The 22,749-nt window shown below is 39.2% G+C and overlaps 1 protein-coding gene across 2 annotated transcripts in view; it reads right to left on the bottom strand.

Annotated features, from left to right (window-relative positions):
* Positions 1 to 22,749, bottom strand: part of PCSK5 (proprotein convertase subtilisin/kexin type 5) — a 464,407-nt gene that overhangs the window by 181,364 nt on the left and 260,294 nt on the right. For both annotated transcript variants that reach the window (XM_059071201.2, XM_059071200.2), the window contains exons 11-12: positions 6,956 to 7,073; positions 4,864 to 5,052 (exon numbers count right to left, since the gene is read on the bottom strand). In XM_059071201.2, coding sequence (XP_058927184.1) covers positions 4,864 to 5,052; positions 6,956 to 7,073 — 307 coding nt within the window. The remainder of the gene's footprint in view (positions 1 to 4,863; positions 5,053 to 6,955; positions 7,074 to 22,749) is intronic.

The raw sequence follows: 22,749 nt of genomic DNA, 5'->3' as shown, positions 1-22,749 counted from the left end.
GGGAGAAAATATTTGCAAATGATGTGACTGACAAGGGCTTAATTTCCAAAATATACAAACAGCTCATACAACTCAACAACAAAAAATAAATAACCCAATCGAAAAATGGAAAAAAAAAAAAAAAAGAAAAGAAAAATAGGCAGAAGACCTTAAATACACATTTCTCCAAAGAAGACATACAGATGGCCAATGGGGACATGCAAAGATGCTCAACATAGCAAATTATTAGAGAAATGCAAATCAAAACTACAAGGAGGTACCACCTCACACCACTCAGAATGGCCGTAATTTAAACGTCTACAAGTAACAAATGCTGGAGAGGGTGTGGAGAAAAGGGAACCCTGCTACACTGTTGGTGGGAATGTAAATTGGTGCAGCCACTATGGAAAACAGTAGGGAGGTTCATCAAAAATACCATATGATCTAGCAATCCCACTCCTGGGCATATATCTGGACAATACTATAATTCGAAAAGATAAATGCACCCCTATGTTCAGAGCAGCACTATTCACAATAGCCAAGTCAAGGAAACAACCTAAATGTCCATCCACAGATGAATGGATCAAGAAGATGTGGTACATGTATACAACAGAATACTACCCAGCCATAAAAAAGAACAAAATTGTGCCATTTGCAGCAACATGGATGCAACTAGAGAGTATGATACTCTTAGTATGATACTAAGTGAAGTAAGTCAGAAAGAGAAAGACAAATACCATATGATATCACTTACATGTGGAATCTAAAATGTTACACAAATGAACCTACCTATGAAACAGAAACAGACTCACAGACAGAGCAGACCTGTGGTTGCCAAGGGGGGAGGGGAGTGGGGGAGGGATGGATTAGGACTGGGAGTTTGGGGTTAGCAGATGCAAACTATTATATATAGAACTGATAAACAATGAGTTCCTACTGTAATAGCACAGGGAACTACATTCAATATCCTGTGATAAAACATAATGGAAAAGAATATGAAAAAGAATATATGTATATGTATAAATGAATCACTTTGCTGTACAGCAGAAATTAACACAACATTGTGAATCAACTATATGTCAATAAAAAAACAAATTAAAAAAAAATCTCTGACATACAAATCCCTTCTAAACCCTGACCTCATCACCTTTTCCTTGAGGAAAGGTATTACTGCCCTGCAGGCCAACAGGAAGGCCACCAGGAGCAAAGCAGACCTTCCCTTCACAGCCTGCCCATCCCCTTGTCGATGCTTCTTGCCTTCAGTTCCCAGTCCTAGGAATGTGCTTTGAAATAGGGCCAAGGTGAGAGGACATGAGGATTCCTTGCCATGAGGTCAGAGACTGGGAAGTTCTGAGTAGAGATTTCCTCTCATAAAATTAAAGCTTTGGAATATGCCAGAGGGAAGAAAGGCCAAAGGAAATGGCCTTCCCTTAGCTGCCTCAGTAGGAGGGATGCTACTAGCGTCTAGTACAAGGACAGGGGAACCAGACCCTGGAAGGTGGGCAGATGTGGTTTTGGGACCAGGTGTAGCTGTTTTACAATTAAAGGGTCAGATGCTGAAAGCAGCGTTTTTGGGGAGCTATGGACAAATGAATTCATAACATCCGTTTACATCTCTTGGTGCCTCCAGTCCCCTCCCTCCACTCAAATTTGTCTACCTTTTCTGGAGTGGCTACTTATTTACAGCACTGAGATGGAAGACAGACAAAAGAACAGCACTTTAAGAAATGCTCCAGACCAAGAAGATGCACTCTGAGTACAGATTTTATTCCCAGTAGGTAATGATAGGAGAGGCTAAAGTAAACCGCCAAGGTCAGTCACCGAGCATCTGAAATGCCTGTTTCTTTTCTCTGACACAAGTCATGCAGCACTTTGGGGTTCAGCACTCTGCAAAGAGCAAAGCGGATGTCTGCTGTTGAAGAATGCATGCAAGACTGAAGCCAGCGACACTGTAATCCACCAAATGCCTGTGATGCAACCCACAGCTCCCCTGCTCACAAGTTTCCTCACTGAAGTCATTGCCAGGGAAGCCAACAAGAAATACTGAAATATGCAGGAAGAGCCCAGAAAGGCTGAAGGGACTGAGTTTTCCAAGCAAACAGCAACTGTGGAGGGACTGTTTTTCTACAACGGAGGGGGCTCCAGGGAGAAGAGCTGCACATGTGTGAAGCCAACCATTGTACTTCACCAAGGATCACCTGGATATTTCAAGTTCAATGCAAATGCACAGCAGTAAAGAAAAAAGAAAAACATCAAGAAAAAGGTCTTCCCTGGTTTTGGTAACAACAGCTGGTGTGATCTCCATTAATCATAGAATTGGGCATCTGCAGGCCTTGCTCGCTGGAGAGAAGCCTCAGGCAGGTAGCAGCGGTGACCTGGTGGCAGCTGAGACCCCTGTCTGTGGGAGGAGGAGGGCGTGCCCAGCGACTGAGATACCAAAGCATCCTTTAGTTCCTTGCATCTGCATACCCTTAACCTGGCAAGCTGCGCTTTGTAGAGTACGAAGCCCAGGTTTCCCCACGCCCTAACAGAAGACATTAGGTTTTAAAGACGAACACAAGAAGACTTCTAAGCACAGACATAAAATGCAGTGAAAGACTGTGGAATCTGTACTCCTAGTTACTATCACCAAGAAGTGCTACTGCTGTTTTTCTCACTGTCCTACAGCAGATGAAGTTGGAAATTTTGAAAAGCAACTGGTAACTCCTCAGTCTCACTTTCAGCTCTGCAGGCTTGCATTGGCCTTGGCCTCTCAACTCGTCTGGCATGTTGTCATTGTCCTAACAGATATCACCACTGCCATGGACACCTGGCATGAGGACAGGCGGCTGTGTCAACATAAGAGGTTGGCTTTCATTTGGACTGCATAGGCCTTTGACAATAAGGTTTTTGCCCCTATAAAATGTTCCTCTTGGAGAGAAACATCAAATTAAAGAAACTTATAGGCTTTTGGCTGTGGCTTATATTTTAGAACCATAATGGGGATGGGGTGTATAAGGCAATCTGACATTTCCCCATCTGGTCCCACTTGTTGACAAGTATTCCCGACCCATGCTGAAAAGCCAGTGGAGCAAAAGAAAACTTGGGCTAGAATATTCTGGCCTTTCAGCAGGATCCTGGCAATACAATTACCTGCTGGAGAAATGTTTGGAGGAAGTATGGAGAAAGGAAGAGGCTACTAAGAAAAAGTAAGTGCCCTCTTGGCCAATAAAGACTAAAGGGCCAACCTTTAAAACAGTGGTTCGCAAACTACAGTCAGTCCTCAGACCAAATCCAGCCCTTGGCCTGTTTGTGTAAATAAAGTTGTTATTGGAACACAGCCATACACATTCATTTATATTGTTTACAGCGGCTTTTGCACTCTAACGGCAGAGTTGAGTAGCAGCAATAAACACATGGCCTGCAAAGCTCAAAATATTTACTAACTGAATCTTTGTAGAAAAAAATCTGCCAAAACCTGTTTTAAAACAAATAGAATTTCCTTTAACTTTGGAAAGTGCTCTGGCAAGAGCATTCAGTTAATCTGTAACAAATGCTAGCAGACACTTAAGGGCAGGGGAGGGCATCTCAGAGGCCTAAGGAATTAGTGTTCTGCACTTCTTTTATAGGATAAAGAACAACAGGCGGCCCTCAATTTTTCTGCAGCATCCTTTTAATATTACCCAACTCTTAAATGTTGTACTGTTCCGTGCCTACAGATTCTAGGCAGCTTTGCACTCTCTGTTTATGTGTGGGCAGTGAGAGCTATGACCATCCCATCATGATGTGTAAGTGGCATTCTCCCTGGCCCCACCCAGTTTTTAGGGTAGTAAGAAATTAAAGAACAGCTGTATACTTTTGAATTAATGTTTTTGGGGTTTTTTTGATTTATACCCAGGAGTGGAATTGCCGGGTCATATGGTAGTTCTGTTTTTAGTTTTTTTGAGAAACCTCCATACTGTTTTCCACAGTGGCTGCACCAGTTGACATTCCCACCAACAGTGTACAAGGATTCCCTTTTCTCCACACCCTCGCCAACATCTGTTACTTGTGTTCTTTTTGATGGTGGCCATTTTGACAGGTGTGAGGAGATATCTCATTGTGCTTTTGATTTGCATTTACTCTGATGATTAGCAGTGTTGAGCATATTTTCATGTACCTGCTGGCCATCTGCATTTCCTCTTTGGAAAAATGTCTGTTCAGTTCTTCTGCCTATCTTTTAATCAGGTTGTTATTTGAAAAGATACATGCACCCCAATGTTCATAGCAGCACTATTCACAATAGCCAAGATATAGAAGCAACTTAAGTGTCCATCAACAGATGAATGGATAAAGAAGCTGTGGTATACACACACACACACACACACACACACACACACACACACACACACAATGGACTACTACTCAGCCATAAAAAAGAATGAAATTTTTGCCATTTGCAGCAACATCGTTGAACTTGGAGAGCATTAAATTAAGTGAAATAAGTCAGAGAAAGACAAATACTGTATGATATAACTTACATGTGGAATCTAAAACTACAATAAACTAGTGAATATAACAAAAAAAGAAGCAGACTCACAGATTTAGAGAACAAACTAGTGGACGGGGTGGGGAGAGGTAATATATGGGTTGGGGAGTGGGAGGTACAAATTATTGGGTATATGATAGGCTCACGGATTATCCGTACAACACAGGGACTATAGCCAATATTTTGTAATAACTGTAAATGGAAAGTAACCTTTAAAAATTGTATAGAAAATCATGATCCTACAATATATGTACATGCACAATCCTTGACTTCTGAAAAAATAAAAAAATAAAGCACAGAGGACATTTTCGAGCTGCAAGAGTTACTGGGCGTCACTGTGACCCCCGCACACTGGCGGTCAGGGGTCATGACTGTACCTGTTGGCCAAAAGCTGGGACCTGGTTCCTGAGGGCGAGGTCAGGTAGATGGCCAGGTCTCCCCTCCTGGGGTGGGTGATGGTGATGCGTACAACTACGTGCTCCAGGTAGCTGACGTGGTGGTTGGGATTGTCGGAGCAGCCCGATGCTTTGTAGACGGAGCGCACCGCACTGTTGGGCCGAACTGTCCTGCAACAGAGAGGAGGGGGTTTGAGCAGAGCACGAGGCAGAGCTCGGCTGCGTGAGCCTGCAGGCCTGGAAGGACCGCATGATGCAATGCAAGCTGTGGGCGCTGGAGACTAAGGGACACAGTGTCATTATCCAAATGATTAGGTTGTTTAAGGGAGTAACCCTGGTTAGGGTGGGAAAGGTGCAAGTGAGAGGAAAGGAGGAATGAAGGTTCTTTTATCTTCATGCAGGTGGTGGATATCAATCTTGTTCAGATAGATCGCTGGGCCCTGGTGCTGGAGTGTCTGATTCAGTAAGGCTGGGGTGGGTCACAAGAATGTGCCTTTCCAACAAGCTCCCCGGCGATAGGGATGTTGCTGATCTGCGGAATCCACTTTGTGAACCACCAGTATAGGGTACTGTGGTACAGTGGAGGCTTGGGGATGACTATGACCTTGATTCAAATCCCTGGCCTACCATTTCCTTTCTCTATAAGCCAAGCGCACACTCTTCCACTTGCCTACAGGTTCCTGTCTTCTTCACTAGCTTCCTCCTGTGCCACTGTGCCCCTTGAACACTGGGTTCCAGCCACACTAGCATTGGTTCAAGTTCTGGGATAATTCAAGTTTATCTCAGCCACTTTGCGTACACTACTCTGCCTCTAGTGCTTTTTTGCTGCTGTTCCTATGTCTGACTCGTCTTTCCTAGTCAAAGCTTAACTTTCACTCTTTAAGATGGTCGCTGAACCATAGGAAAAACAAGTTCCTCACCTTTTATTTTCTACCCTTTTTCTTTCCAGCATTCACTTATTGTCATTTGTAATGATCTACTTATTATATTATTTTGGTTTGACTCCCCTGCTAGACTGTAAGCTCCACAAGGGCAGGAAGCATTTCTTCTTCCTGTTTCTATCCCTAATTATCTAGCCCAGTGCTTGGTAGCCACTACGAGCTTGATAGCAAGAAAAATTGTTGCTGAATTCGTAAATGAATTCGTGGATGAATAAACAATGATTCCATTTGATCCCATTTCCTCCTTTGTCAAAGGGGAATAATACCCAAGTTGTTATAAAGTTTTAAGAAGAAAACACACATTGTTTCTAGCACTTGGCTTGACCTATAGTAAGAGCTCAATAAATACTGGTTAACTTTTTACTTCTTTATTATTTTTTTCTCTTATTCTTTGCCACAAATGGGTAGAATGGGAAAAAAAAAAAAACCCTTAGTCCACTTATTTCTGCTTCCTAACAATTTCCTCAAGAATTATAGTGGCTCTAGTTTTATTACAAACCAAAGTTCTTCTGTATTTTTCCAAGCTAACTCTCTAAAAAGAAAGCTGAAAGCAAATTACTAATAAAATCACTAAAATAAATCCTATTCTTCGAATTCAGCACCTAGGAGAGACTTCACTATCACTTGATGAATCCAATCAGCACAGCCTCCAAGTTTGTGAGGCTGAAACAGGGGACTAAGCCCTGGAATCTGAGTAAACTGCAATCTCTTTTACTGTGCATCCTGCATCACTCTTCAGAGAACTACATGGTATGTAGTTAAGTTTCCAGAACATAAGGTTTAGTTTTGGGAGTATACCAACTTATGGGGAATACTTCTACCATAAAATATGGGGAATACTTCTACCATCAAATAGAAATATTGACAGAGTAGAAACTTGAAGAACGCCCAACTGTAAGGGCCCCCCCACCCACTTATAAGATACGTTTTTCTTTTAAGGATCCTTGGGTTATACTAGTGTGTATTTAATGGCTTAGGGTCTTAGACATTCTATTAGAATTTTATAATTACATTAGAAAAATACTACACAAATTTCTAGTTTCCATGTGCAACACAGGGCTGTCTCAAGATATCTGCACTGGCCTAATATCTTTTAGGGCACTGTCATGCTGTCTGCTTGCAGCAAACATTACTTGATTTGTCGGTCTGTGCTCTCCACACAAACGTGCTGCTGGGGAACAGTGGTCCACTTTTCCGCCTCCATCACCATGGCTTCCGCATCCATCAGTCCAAATCCATAGAGATGGCTCACTACAGAAGGCAAGAAGTTGGTCAGCTTTACTGTAGTTAGCAGCAACCTATGCCATATATGGTGAGTTATACTTTCACACAGTAGAAAACCCAGACACAACCCTACGGGAGCCAAGCTTTCTTTCTAGCAATGATTAAAAAAACAAATAAAACAAGTAAACAATCATAAGAAAAGATGAATGCATATTATTCATTGAATATGTTCTATAACTAGTAACATGACTACCATTTATGAATTGTTACTACATGGCAGGCACTAGGCCATATTTTTATGTTTAATCCTCCCAACAATCTTAAGATGTTAGTGCTATTATTATTATCATTCATGGATGAGAAAACTGAGGAAAGAGAGAAACTTGGCTAAGATTGACCAGCAATTCAGTGGTTGAGCCAAATTCTAACCCACATAGATTTACTCCCAGGCCTCACTGTTAACCACTTGTATTCAAGTGATAACATCACTAATTTTGTAAGATAAAATAATTAGTAGGTTTAAAGAGAAGTGTATACAACTTCAAAAGTACAAATTTTCTGACCTATCTAGTATTTTGGTTGAAAATTCTGGAAGACATAAATTATTATAATTCCTCTGGCATATGAAAAATTTATTAAACTTCATGCATGAAATATTTGGAGGCCTCTAGACTTTTATGCCAGCTTCTTATCCTCGAATGTTATAAACTTTTAGTTCTCAATGAGAAATAACCTATCGATCTAAAGCTAAATTTGACATAACTGTCTCAGAAATTTCAATTACATATAGGGATATTTTAATGATGATACAGTGAGATCTACATTTGCAGCTGTTTCTAAAAATACTTTAAAATCCCAGTGGAATGCTTAAAATCTCCACCTTGCATTAAACTCTCTCATATCTTTATATTTAACACAAAGTCATACTTCGACCAGATTTGTTGCCTAAAACATTTCCTTATGACATGAATTACTTTATGCAAAAGTGTCTAGAGATGCCCATGCTTATGGGTTATTTCAATATTTCCGCTTGAAATTCAAGATATTCTATGATACAGTCCCATTCTACTTTCAAAACAACCTCCTCACCAAACCTTTTGCGTTAGCAAGATCAGTCACTCCTCTGCAGTCCCAGTCATATCTTGCTCTTTCTGCCTCAGTGCCTTTGTTCATGCTGAGCCCTCGGCCTGCAGTTCCCTCACTCATCCTCTCTGCAGAGTCCAACTCTACTCTTCTAAGTTCCTGAAGGCCTAACTAGTCTAGCTTCTCCTTCTTGAAATAGTCTTGACCAATAGAAGTCAGTAGACATTTACGGAATTTCAACCACCTGTGATGAGTGAATTTTCTCCTTTCCAGACCTATAGCTTTAATTTGTCAGTTCATCTGCCCTTCTGCCCATCTAGCCAGCCATCCATGCGTCCATCCGTCCATGCATCCATCTGCCTATCCAACATTTCTTGAGTGCTTTCTGTGTGCCAGGCACTGTATTATGCACTGCACTTTTTACCTGTGTCATCTACTGAATTGCTAATTAACGCTCTGTCAGCATGTCTTTTTACCCCAAATGTATTATAAACTGCTTGAGGGTGGGAACTAGGACTTATATTTCTTTATCTGTTTCATGGAAGTTATAGCAGAACTTTATACACATGGGAGGAAATTATAGCATATAAAAAGGAAAATTGTGCTAGGATTCAGAAATCCTCCATTTCTGCTATTTGCTAATCATATAGCTTTTGGCAAACAAGATAAAATAACCCACAATTTCCTTGTTTGGGGATATTATTATCTATCCCATCACCATTACTAAATTGATTATTATTATGTACCCTACATGAGAAAATCTGTGTAAAGAACTATACAAATGAAAGGGCTCATTATTACATCAGATACTCAGCCAGACAGGACATACTGAATAAAACAGAATAAAAGTACTTTGCTATGGCAAGGGTATATTTAGGATTTTTATACATGTACTTTTGCAACTTTTATTATGAGTGAGTTTTTTTCTTGATTAAAAAGTAATGTATGTTCATTGTAAAAACTTGTGAATACATCCAGAAAAGAATAAAATAAAACTCATCAATAATGTCATCACAAATCGGTAAATGCTACTATCAATTCTATTTAGTTTTATTTATATAGTATTATGTGAGGTAAGCTTGCCTCCTTAATTTAAAAAGATACAGCGTAACCCACATAATAGAGGAGAAATGTCAAATTTGGGCTTAAGGAAACTAAATTGTGGAGATCTTTTGTTAAAGTTCATATAAATCCTATGTTGTCACTTATCACTTAACCATAGTCTATATATCATTTCATCATGAATACTCTAAGGTATTTTCTTTCCCTGGAGGAATTGAAATTATTGCCAAAGATACACTACTAGGCTAGCTCTGCATGGTGCACAAATATCCCCGTACTAGTGTCAAGCGGTTTTAACCCGTACAATTTATCATTTAGTCTCAGTTTAGGGAAATGAGATAAGAGATGTGATTGATATGAGGGGAGTAGAGAAGAGGGTAAGTGGGGGCCTGGGGAGGGTAAGGGCTTTGAATAGTCTGCGAAGTGGGTGCCTGGGCCCTAGCTCAGCTGTGCACGCTGCTGTTCCCCACCTCCCCACACCCCACCCCCAATAACTGTCAACTTAACAACCTTTAGGACATAAATTAACACACAGAGTCATCAAATACAACAAACACTTCATGACTGTTAAACAACCACTCGAGTTAAGTAGAAAAGCACCTTGAGTCTTTACGAACGCTGTAAATTTGTTTCGGTTTCCGATTCAGTTCCTACCCTCCAGAGACAAGGTCTGCTCATGCAACACTCAAAGGAGGTGTTCAGAACAGGGGCTGAGTAGCTGCAGTAAAACTACAGACTGGCAGGTTAACAGAAAAAAAAGTGTATATTAATAAAATATTAATAAATGAGGGAATCAGAAGAGATCATTGAAGTCCACTGAATCAGTAACGGAGATTTTCAGTATTTTAAATTATTTTAAGATACTTGAAATTGTGTATCTGCCCACAATCATGATACACAGTCTAAGGAAAAAATGAAATAAATTTATTTCTTCTTTTTTGGGGTGGGGGGCGGTGCTGACAATATATCAACTCTGTGTATTCTGATTGGCAGTTATTTGTTTGGTTTTTGGCAAATACTAATGAGAAGATAATTACACAATGAATGTGTTTGGCAGATAAACTCCTTCAAAACATGGTGTCAGCAGGGAAACAAGCCATTAAATGGTATGGGAGCACTAGTAATTTTTCTGAGATATAACTGACATGTAATAATTTTTTATATAATATAAAGTTTCACATTCTAAAATTAGCTATAAATTGAGAAACACTGTTTTGAGTCAATCATTTGAGTCAAGTCTTGCCCATCACACTGTTACCATGCCCCATGCAATAGGATTTCTTACAGTGGCTGCAGAACACTTGGCTTAGAGATGAGGTTCCACATGTATTTGTGAAGTGAATGAATGAATGTAACTGATTAGAGAAATTTTCTTTAATTCACCAAGTGGCATAAAGTGTTTTTAGGAGAATTGTAAGGGGGAATTAGGAGCTCTGTTCTTTTTGTTACTGACTACTATAAAGTCATCATTAATACTCAAAATGTGTTCAAGTATAGAGCCAATATTCTTATTTTTAAAATTTATGATTACCTGTATAGCAAATACACCATGCAAACAATTTGTTGTGATATGGCCATTCCATAACTAAAATAGTTTTATCTATGCACGTTTCTCATGCCAAGATCAGAGCACATCCTGAGCCTGAAAGTAACTTCACGATGATCAAGTGGGACCTCTCTGTGCAAGCACTGTGCCAAATGCAAAATTCTTTGGATTCAATATTTAGAAAGACACTGAGGGAAGAAAGCATGTATATAGATTAACTAAAGATCTCGAAGCACAGTTAAGAAACGTATTTCAGAAAGTAGATTTATCTCTTGGTAGAATGATGCTGAACAAGCTTAATAAAGGGAATCTGAAAAACTTGCTTAGCATTATATTTGTTCCACTAGGCTGCATGACTGTTTATGCAGATAAGTTCCGAAAAGTGGAACCGCCTGGCTCCAGAAGTTTAACTAGTTTTTATGCCAAGTAATCCAAAAGCTTCCCTGCTTGGACTAGTCAGATGGCCGAGAGAAGGCAGGAAAATAGATAATGTTCTCCAGCAGGTATATTTCCATTTTCTGATGAGACCAGAAGTGTCAAGAGGAGCTAGTCATTAAATACACAAGTAAACAATTGCATAGTTCAAAAGCAGATACAGTTAATTTAGACAACAGTGCTAGCTATGAGACCTAAAAAAGTCAATTCTAAAGAAAAGTTAGAAAGCTCAGTAGGAAAAGAAAAATTAGAAGTTTCGGGCACAGGAAGCTATAACTAGGGAAATTTGGTGTACTTCTATCTCTCTTAGTGGACTATCCTTGCTGATGCCAGATATTTAAAATCTTTTTTAGAAAAATACCATACTGAATAGATATTTCATAACTCTACAATGGCTATTAGTAAAGCACTCTCTATATACTAAAGTAATTGGTTGGAAAAAGTTGTGTGTGTGATTTTTTTTTTTAAGTTTTTGAGCTTCCTGAAGTAAGGCTTTCTGCTACCAGCTGTCAGATGTACAGACAATGCTATGTAGCATCCAGTGTAAAGCAGGGCAAACAACAACAAAAACCATCCAAGTTGCCTATGAGAGATTAAAAATTTTGCCTGTGACTGAAAAAAATACAACTAAGTGACAGCTATCCATTCCTGAGCACTTAATATAAAAGTGCAGCCAATTTCTTCCACTGGGAAAATCATTTCTTATGACTAACACGACTAAATGCCTAGGTTCACCCAGAGGTGTCCTGGTTTTAGCACTGAAATCCTGTGTCCCGGGGAAAGCCTTCATTCATGGACAGACCAGGAGAGTGGCTACCCCAAGTGGAACCAAGGGAGTAAGGTGATGCTCTTATGGAGTGGCACAGAGCTCTTCACATCTTTTAATATCAATAATCCAGTAACTAGAAGACGTATGGGCATCCTGAACTTACATTTGTATTTGTTGAGATGCACGTGATCATCAAAATATAAAACATGGTTGATAAATTAGGTTTAATTATTCAATTCTTAGAAAGGGTCAATTTTGATACACTTCACCAATGTAAGCTAAGAACTTATACCATTAATTATGATATCACTCATGGGGTTTGGAGCACCTACTATGTATTCAACACAATGAGGCTCCAAAAGAAACAGAAACTGCTGTGTGTTCTCAGGCCAGGAGGAGATGAGACAAGAATAACTCTATGATTTCACTAAGAAACAATTAAAAGCGATAACTGTGTAGTCACTGTGTAAGTGTAAAAAGACTTCAAAAGAGTAAGAAATCAGTAAACAAGACAATGGATGTCAAGCAGCTACTAGAGCCTGCTCTACACAAAGTACTCAATAAATGTTAGCTGAAATTTGGAGTCGGGTAAGATGACCCAAGAAGGGTAGGTGATATCTGGACTGGGCTTTGGTGCCCACATCGGATTCAGTGAGGTGGAGATGCAGGGAGGACAACCAGGCGCCAGGATGGAACCTCCCAGTTAAATAATCATCAGGTCTGTGTGTGGTTCTTTGGCGCAGTGAGGAAACCAGCAGCCCCGGCATGTGGGGTGAGTGGTGAGCAGGTGATGGGCATTAGCAGTTTACTTGGTAGGAAAGAAGGGGAAGAGAGTGGACTGGGGGAGAACTGGATGCCAACCGTGACAGTGGGGAGTCCTCTGCCATCAGCCAGGCTGTTACTATTCTATTGATACCTAAGGGTAAACCACCAGACTGAGAGGTCCTTACGCAAAATGCAAATTCCTGTCTTGAGGGGGGCTGCTTGATCTGCAGGGTGGGGTTGAAACTCCGACTGAGATCAAAGAGCTCCTGCAGCTGTTAGAGTCCTCGCACCTTTGGGTTCTTTGATCCTCAATGTGCTGCACCACCTGTTCTGAAATAACTGCTCCCACCAGGGACCCTGTGCCTCCTGCACCTACTAATCAAGCCAGACCAAACGTGCAGAATAAGCAGAGGGTGTGCAACGCACCCCTTTGCACATGCACAACGTAAGTGCTTCAGTACTGCTTCTTTTAAAGTAGAAATAAACAGCTAAATACGCAAACGTAAAATGTAAGATTTATAAACATGAAGAAGCGGAAAGTAATACTCTTCCGTCTCCTATGTCAGCACTTCTACACTTAAACATCTCGATAGATGAAAGCCAGAATGCTTGCAGAATTAGCCTTTTCTTCTCTTTCCTTACTCAGACATCTATCTCTTCATTACATACCATTTAAATTTCAGTGTGAGAGGCACATAAGCTTCTTAGAGAATCAGAACTCTAGTTGCAGTGCCTTCTTCGCCTCTTCCTACAAAACGCAGACTCCCTGGGGGCAGGAAAACCCCGCAGCCAGCACCTGCCTTATTGCCTTACTTTGCATGGTTTGTTTCCAGTTTTCCTTTGCTTTTCCTAAAATCACAGGCTCTACTAACAACTCCAGCCAGATCCAAAGATGCCAGCCGCCACCAGCACTACCGAGGACTTGCATGTGGAAAGTTTCCAGACACTGATACTTGGCTGTCTGCGGGGTCTGCACTTCAAAGCGCCCCTCAGGATGTGTTTGGTTAGCAGCTATAGGTAGTCAAACAGGCTCATCATTACAGAGACGAAGTAAAAAGAGTTTAGGAAACCACTGCTGAGTTCTTCTCCTCCATGTACAATGTACTTCATTATACATGATTTATATGTACACAATTTATTATATATGCATATATAAAATATATTTATTCTAATCTTTTAAACTTTACAGAGTTAAGATAAGGAGATATGCCTGCCTTCTCTTAAGGGCATTTAAGAAAAGATAAACATGTCACATTATTTTCTCCTTTTCTCTGGCCATTCTTTTGTTTGCTTCCAACGTGGTGGTTATAATAGGCAAGTAATTTGCTTAAGGTAATTGACTAGCATTTCTTGAATGGAGGTAGGAAAACTATTTTACCACCTTGGGGAAACTTAGCCATATATTCCTGGGCATACAAGCATAGATACTGTGCTTGCTTTTAGGAAACTAAGATTGTTTGGACAGAGATGAGAACAAAATAAAAAATGTACTACAAGGGCCTTTGGGTAAAAGCTAATTGAAGATTAGACTGACCATATAGCTCCCCAGCCTAAATCTTCTTGGTATATAACTTGGATAAACAATTACCAGACTGGGATCTTGATGAGCCAGCAGTCAAAAATTCTTATTTGTGAACTATTCATATTATTTTTAGATAAATCCTCATTTAATTTTCGTTTACTTTCCCTTCTTCCTTAAATTCTCATAAAAGAATGGAATAGAAAATCTGGTTGATATTTATTTCAAGTGAGTGTATTTTAATACTCTGTAGTTAACAGAGGTTGCAAAGATATGGTTATTTTTTTTTTTTTTTTTTTTTTTTTTTTTTTTTTTTTTTTTTTTTGCGGTATGCGGGCCTCTCACTGCTGTGGCCTCTCCCGTTGCGGAGCACAGGCTCCGGACGCGCAGGCCTAGCGGCCATGGCTCACGGGCTTACTTGCTCCGCGGCATGTGGGATCTTCCCGGACCAGGGCACGAACCCGTGTCCCCTGCATCGGCAGGCGGATTCTTAACCACTGCGCCACCAGGGAAGCCCAAAGATATGGTTATTTCATCTAACTACACCAAACATCCATGGCTCACCTGATATGAAGCCATTACCCACTGCTGATATGATGGTTGGCAAACTACAGAGTGACGCATAGAAGAAATTATTCCTTGCAGCTGGGAATGTCATCTTCTAATTGGGAAGAAAGCTAACACATATCTTTCTAAGTTTCAAGTATTATATAAGGCTTCTCATGAACATTCCTTTTCATTTACATAAAACTCAAATAAGGGACAATAATAAGGAAATTTCTGTAAAATCTCAGAAAAATAGGCCATTAATGAAGCCTGCATATTCTCTTAGAAGAAATAATACTTGAGATGGTTCTTATATCCTGGACTAAGATTTGGATTCATGGAGGTATAATTCATGGGGAAAGGAATGAGATATTTGGAATGGTGGCTTCCTCAAGAAACCTGTGTGGGCCTGGAATCCCATGGATGGATTTAATCTGGAGGTAATGGAGTAGCCAACATTCAAGGAAATGACATCATTTAATTAATATTTTAGAAAGACTGATCTGGCATTGGTGTATGGGATATGAAATGGCAGACGGATTGAGGCAGGGAACTAGTTCCTTTAATGGTGCAGGCATGGAAGACCATAAAGAAGGTTATGGAAGGGGTGAAATGAAATAAGAGATAAGAAAGGAGCAATGAAATTTCACATCTTGCACTATGTAGGATACGTACTGAGTCAGAGTAAACGGGGTGATCTAGAGAAGGATACGCCCTGATGATAGAGGTAACTTTGGGGGAGAAGTTGTTTTGTAAAAGACAAGTGACAGTTCCATTTGGCAGTTTTGAGTTTTAAATGACACAGGTGAGCCTTGGGCAGAGATTCTAGGTGGGTAATGGATGAAGTCAATGCTGAAGATGGTAGAACTGAAAATCATTAGTCAGGAGGTGGTACTTGTCATTTAAAGGAAGCTGGGGATGTGAAGGTGGAATTAAGAGAATGTAAGAGGAAGGGAGGGAGGAGACGGGGAGAGAGGAGGGGAGAAGGAGAGAGAGCCAGAGCGCTCTAAACAACAGACCTTAAGGAATGGCCCAGGTGAAAGGAAGGGAGAGAAAGGACTCAGGAGAGTGTCAATGAAGAATGGGGCTATATCTTTGCATCACAAAAGGCAAGGAAAGACAGATCTGGACTGGGTAGATCAAAAGCATGATATCCTAGAGAAAAACAAGGAGGCTTCTGGTTTGGCAAGCAGAAAATGGTTGAAAATCTCAAAGAGTAATTGCACTTCAAAGGCGGAAGTGGAAACTAGATTGAAGAAAATTACAGAGGGATTAAACAGTAAGGAAACGGAAGCAGCTAAATCAGACTACTTGTTGGGAATTTTTAGTTGTGTAAGGAAGGACAGAACTAAGGCAGGAGGATAATGGAAAAGTTTTTTTTCCCCCTCCAAAATGGGGGATACAAAGTTCAAAAACACAGGGTATGGTCCAGTTGCCAGAAAGGCAAATGCATGAAGCTGGGAGCAAATGGCTAAGAGACTGACAAGAGATGAGATTTTTTAAGAGCACCTTTCACACATGGGATTCCTTATCCAAACTACAGAAAAAAAAAAATCATTTGAGAGATAAGTTTTTCAGTTCTTCTAAGGATGGTATTTCAATTAGCAACATTCAAATTTCACTGGAAGAGAAGTTAATTCATTGCATACAGTAGATAACTTGGGTCGGTGGTTCCCAAACCTGCATGTGCATCACCCAGAGGACATGTTAGGGCACACATTGTGTAGCCCCACTGATTAGTAGTTTTGAGGTAAGGCCCAGAATTTGCATTTCTATCAAGTTCCCAGGTGATGCCAATATTGTTGGTCCAGGGACACCACTTTGAGAACCACTTCTTAAGGGTATACAGGCTAGCATCTTTCCTGGAAGCCCAGTTGATAAAGCCTGGTTAATCAGGCTAGTATCTCCAACATAGGGCCTGAGTTTCTGTAGGCATGATTCACAAATACCTGTCCCTCATGCCAGAAGTGCAAGAAGTAAGTTGGTTATACAGAAGATCATGCCAATATCTTTTCATGTGGGCTACCAAAGACACTTTTGCTTCTCTTAAAAAAATATTTTAAGAAGATAAAGTTCTCCCAATTAATCTATAAATGTACATCCCTCATTTTTCAAGTACAGGTTGGTCTAGTTATTTCCTGCTTTGGATACACATCACTTAAAGAGTTAAATTCTATGCACTGTTAGGATAGAATCAGTGTTTGATTGAGATACAAAATCATGCTCAATTACAATGTTGAAAAAAGTAAATGCACTGAGATATGTATTTCCTAGTCTTACTGCGTCTACAATTGAAGTGCATTTATCAAGCATGCTTCCCAAAATAAGATGCCTAGAAGAAATTTTGTATGGGAGGTAAAAATATTTTACATATGCATGTTTTTACATATTAGCTAATGAAATCTGTAGAACAATGCTAGCAAGATAGTATTATTCACATTTTACAGCTGAAGAAACTGTCTCATGAATATTAAAAAAACAACAACTCTAAAGTCACTGGGACTTGATCCCAAGTGTTCAAAATCTTGATGTATTATATATGTACTCAGTGATTACCACTGTCTGTAAGACACACAGTATTTCTTTCAACTACAGTACTCAAATCAATCATAAATCCTTGGAATAACAAGGTAGCAAAGGTGCAGGGGGAACATTTTGGGAATTTATCTACATATCACAAATGAACACTGGAACATTTTTATCCTCTCTTCCTTTTGCAAATCAGCTGCATTAAAAACTGCTCTCTTCTTCAAAACTCATTAAAATATCATGTGCAGAGAAAGAAATATGTGGAGTTTGGAAGGAAAGTTAACATCTGGCCCATAACCCTTTCCCCTATTCTTGCTGAGAAATGACCTTCTTCAGTCATTTCTATCAGGGGTTTCCCCTGAGTGAGAAGATATTGTTAATATGATAAGGATACTTTATTTTATATTCATGCTGAGGCTATTGTTTTATTACAGCTAACCAGTCATGCACAGATGGAAGAATGGCATGGAGTGGCAAAGAGCAGCTTCCCATTTGTTAACATCCAGCAGTGATCACAATACCCTCCTTTTGGGCTTTTTCAAAGAGGACTCTGGAAACTTCAGGGTGTACCGTGTCTTCTGGTAGAACACCATAAAATGAAGCCTGTTGAAACTATTACTGGGATGTGTGATAGAAATTTAATTGCTTTGAAATGCTTAAGGCTAGCAAGATGTGAACATGTGTAAAGAGTTTAAATTGAGATTCTAAGAAAAAAAAAGTCTGGATCTATTTATGTCACAGAAGATGTATCCAGATGGATTCTGCAAAGTGATCGGCTGGTGTGTATAACTGTACCTTCCTAGACACAGTGGCCTTAGAAAGTTATGCATAGAACTAGGGTGGGATTAATTTTCAGGATTTCTTTTTGAATCTTTGGGTCTGGTTTTTATTGTAGACACTGGTATGAATATAAAGATCTCTCTGGATAGAAAAAAAGGATGGGCTAAGCCATCTTTACGAAAATTTAAAAAGATGTAATAAGGCTCCTTTTTCTCTTGTTCATCTGGGTTATCTTATTGATCCTGAACCAGTTTTCACAGCTGGAACAGTGCCCATTTGGCATGGCCTCACTATGGTCACAGCAACTTAGAGCCCCCCATCCCTGATGAAGGACAGGGAATTAGTGCTGCAGTCTGTGCTCAGAATGCTGATACCAGAGTCCAAACTGATAGGCACGTACTGATTTCAATGACCGAGTTCCTCCTATGCACCTCAATGCACCCTTTCACATTTAAAGCTCTATTCCTCGGTAGAAAAGATGGTCTGTTGGGAGCACCTTCACAAGCCAGCTTGATGATAATCATGGAAACATCACCTAAAGTCCTTTTCACCACTGCCTTATGCCTGTGTTCATGTATCCTGCATATATCAATGTTTATAAGGACCCATCACCCCAAATAAGAATCTTCTCATACTGGTTCCACATGAAATAATTATACATTTGAACTAATGAAGCTACAATCATTTTTTTGGTCACAAAATAAGGCAGAATGTAGAAAGAATATGAAGAGAGAAACAGATTTGTGCTTTACACACTCACTCAAAATTCTAAGATTTTGTGTCAAACTGTGTCTAGAGAGTTGGTGATAAAGATAGTGATGAAAAAGATATTGGAAAACTCTATTTGACTGCAGTAACTTTGCTAATGAAGGTGCTGTGAATGTCAAGGTTGAAGCAATAGATGAAGGTTAAAATGACCAAAACCATCTCTGGCGAGATGCCTTTTAAAAGATACCCGTGCCTTTGACAATTGTGGGAGAAATTACAACAGAATTCTACGCAACAGGGCTGCCTATGTGAGAATTATGTGTATGAGAGACAGCTGCCTCTTTCTTTAGGTGGACATCATCCCACTCTGGGACACTTGGCTTGGTGAATAAATCACAGGCCAGATTTCAGTCTCCACTCAATCCTCTTGTTTGATTCCCTTGTGCAGTTAATAACCTGTGCGACGAACTGTGGCAGCCCTAGCATACAATCATGACATTTCTTGCATTTTCAGGTATCTCCCTCTGATTCTTTAGTCATACATGGCCGGAATTTAGTGCGAGTTTTAGGATTCTAAGTTGCACAATACTGAGGTCTGGAACAAAGCTGGACATGTATCTTTTACCTTGGCTCTAAACGCACTTCTGAAGGCAAAACATATAAAGAAAAGCAAAAAATTTCCAGACAAAACCATCCCACACAGTATATTAAGAAAGCATAGACGCTGCAGCCTCTGGCAGGTTCAAAAAAGTCATAAAGCTTCCTAGGACTACAGATGATTCTAAGTTTGCTTCACAGCCAAGAAAAAGAATATTAACATAAAGCTTAAGAAAGGGAAAAAGGCATTTGTAAACTGTAAACGCCTCTGTCACTCTACCTGCAAGAGTCTCACATCGACTCAAGAAGCTAACCAGAATTATGTCACTTGCTTTCTTTAAGTCTCTGAAAATTGACACGGCAAATACAAAGACCACAACTGTACGTGAAAATAATTCAAATATTGGAAGTGGCTTTCTGAAGGTCATGGTGAACAATAATAAGCAACATAAAGACTTGGGTCAAAGGAAATTTGTGAAGTCTTCTCAAAGTACAATTTCTGGCCTGACACTTTTCAAGAAGCGATCTCGTTACCACATCCTTTGTCCTGGATTTATTAAAGACCCATTTCAAAAAGGATTTCTTTGTCTTCTTTTTTTAAAAAAAGAATTTAGCAAAGATGATTATATACATCAGCGCTATAACTCTCCTCATTTAGAAGGTGACCAAGAGATGATAAAATATTTCACTGAATGTCACAGCCCTTGAGGTCAGGAATATACAATTGCATGCTAAGATGATAGAAAATGATCACTGCAAGAGCATTTTCATCCATTTTAGCAAGTCAGTTTCTTCTGTGCGTGTCATTTTGTAGCACATATCATAGGACCCATGGATTTATACCATCAGCTTAAAAAAGAAAACTCTAACATCAAAGCAACTAGAATCGACTTGCTTGATAGTCATTACTATTATCCAACTCACTTTCTCAAATCAATGCAGTAGCCCCAACATGTTTTTCAGATCAAATAAGAACTCTTAACTCTGTAGCATTGCTCTCAGTTTCTTCTGAATTACTTCCCTCATCACATCATACCCGTCCTTTTTGCACACTGGGCCCTCTGTCTTCTCCTTTACCCTGACCATTGATTTCACCACAGCTGTCTCATCCAGTTTTAATCCCCAATCCTCCAAGAGATGCAAAGAAAAAATAATACATCTGTTTAAACTAACTACTCTAAAAACTATTTCAGACAAGTTTTGGTTCTCAAACACCTTCCACCCTCTCATTATATTTATCTATGCTTCTCATCTAGGTTATGTACATGACATTAAGAAATCATTCATGATCAGCAGATTATGCCTTTTTCAAAACATTCCAGCCCATATATTGTTTCTTGAAATCCAAGTAGTCTTCTAGAAAAGCAGAGAAATAACAAATAAGGAAGTTAACCCTTTATCCAGAATCATCAACTAAAATCACTGGCAAATGGAAATAAGAACCCAAAGTAGATAAAGTAAACTACAGAGAGGGGGACAGAAGTGTTACAAGAAATACGTGAATATAAAGGAGTGAGTGTCATATTTGCAAGGGAGAGTGGAGCTCATTTCATTCCTAAGATACACACAGCATTTTAATGGCCACAGATCTATGCATATATATATGTGTATATATATATATATATATATATGTGCTTCATTTTTATATCATACAAAAATTCTAACAGAATATTAACTGTTTATTAATTCAACAATAAATGTTGTATGAGAATGATGCATAACATGTAGATGATGGTGTTCCCTGAGTGTCTGCTATGAAGGAAGAACTGTGCTCAATTCTGTATATGATACTGTTTTCCTCATTCTTCCCTTTGCCACACACTCCAGCAAGGATGGATGGCCTCCTAGCTTTTCCTTGACTGAGTCTTTGTATCTGCTGTATGCCTGGCCTGAAATGCTCTATATCTGGCTAGCCATTTGGACCATTCCCTTAGTCCTCAAAGCCTCTCTTTAAATTAGGTCTTTTCGGACTGTGTAATATTTAAAAAGTTGTAATTTGTCCACACAGAGACTTATCCATGAATATTCCTACCAGCTTTACTCATAACAACCAAACTGGAAACAATAAAATAGTCCAGGGGAAGGGGAACCTTCGTACACTGTTGGTGGGAATGTAAATTGGTGCAGCCACTGTGGAAAACAGTATGGAGGTTCCTCAAAAAGTAAAAATAGAACTATCATATGAGTAATTCCACTCTTGAGTACATATCCAAAAAAACCAAACCACTAATTCAAAAAGATATATGCACCCAAATGTTCATAGCAGCAGTATTACAATTGTCAAGATATGGAAATAACCTAAGTGTCCATCAACAGATGAATGGATTAAGAATATGTGGTACATATTACAGTAGAATACTACTCAGCCATAAAAAAGAATAAAATTTTGTCATTTGCAACAACATGGACGGACCGGGAGGGTATTACACTAAAGTGAAATAAGTCAGAGAAAAGACAAATACTGTATAACTTACATGTGCAACTTAAAAATTAAAACAAACTAGTGGATATAACAAAAAAGAACAGTTTCACAGATATAGAGAACAAATTAGAAGTTACCAGTGCGGGGAGAGAAAGGGGGAGAGGTAAGATAGGGGTAGGGGATTAAGAGGTACAAACTACTATATATGAAATAAATAAGCTACAAGGATATATTGTACAACACAGGGAATGTAGCCAATATTTTATAATAATTATAAATGGAGTATAGCTTTTAAAAATTGTGAATCACTATGTTGTACACCTGTAACTTATATAATATTGTACATCAACTATACTCAATAAAAAATAAAAATAAAATTCTCCATAAAAAAGTGAATGATGATACAAATTGTGGTATATTCCTATATATATAGTGGAATACTCCTCAGTAATAAATGGAATAAACTCCTCATATACTTAATGACATGGATGAACCTCAAAAAATATATGGAGGGAAAGAAGCCAGTTTCACATAATTCTATTTACATGAAAGTCTACAAAAGACAGTCTAATCTATAGTGGCAGAAAATCAACTGGTTGCAAAAGGTGGGGTTGTGGGGTGGGATAAGGGATGAGAAAGAGCACAAAAGAACTTTGTGGGGTGATGGAAATGTTCTATACCTTGATTGCGGTGATGTTTACACAGACGTATACATTTGTACACTTAAAATGGTGCTTTTTATTATATGTAAACTCAGTCCAATGAAGTTAAGAATATATGTGGATTCCCAGATGTACTATTTGTTTACAAAGCTGGGATGCAATCCCAGGTTATTTGACTTTGGGGTCCATGCTCCAAACCACTAGGCAGAGTGAGATTTTTATTTTAAATAAACAAAACCTCAAACAAGAGGTTTTGTTTATTTAAAACAAAAACCAAAAA

The sequence above is a fragment of the Kogia breviceps genome, chromosome 8 (assembly GCF_026419965.1).
Source record: "Kogia breviceps isolate mKogBre1 chromosome 8, mKogBre1 haplotype 1, whole genome shotgun sequence".
NCBI classification, from domain to species: Eukaryota; Metazoa; Chordata; class Mammalia; order Artiodactyla; family Physeteridae; genus Kogia; species Kogia breviceps.
The sequence above is the reverse complement of the archived record's forward strand: the minus strand, read 5'-3'. Positions and strand labels throughout refer to the sequence as shown.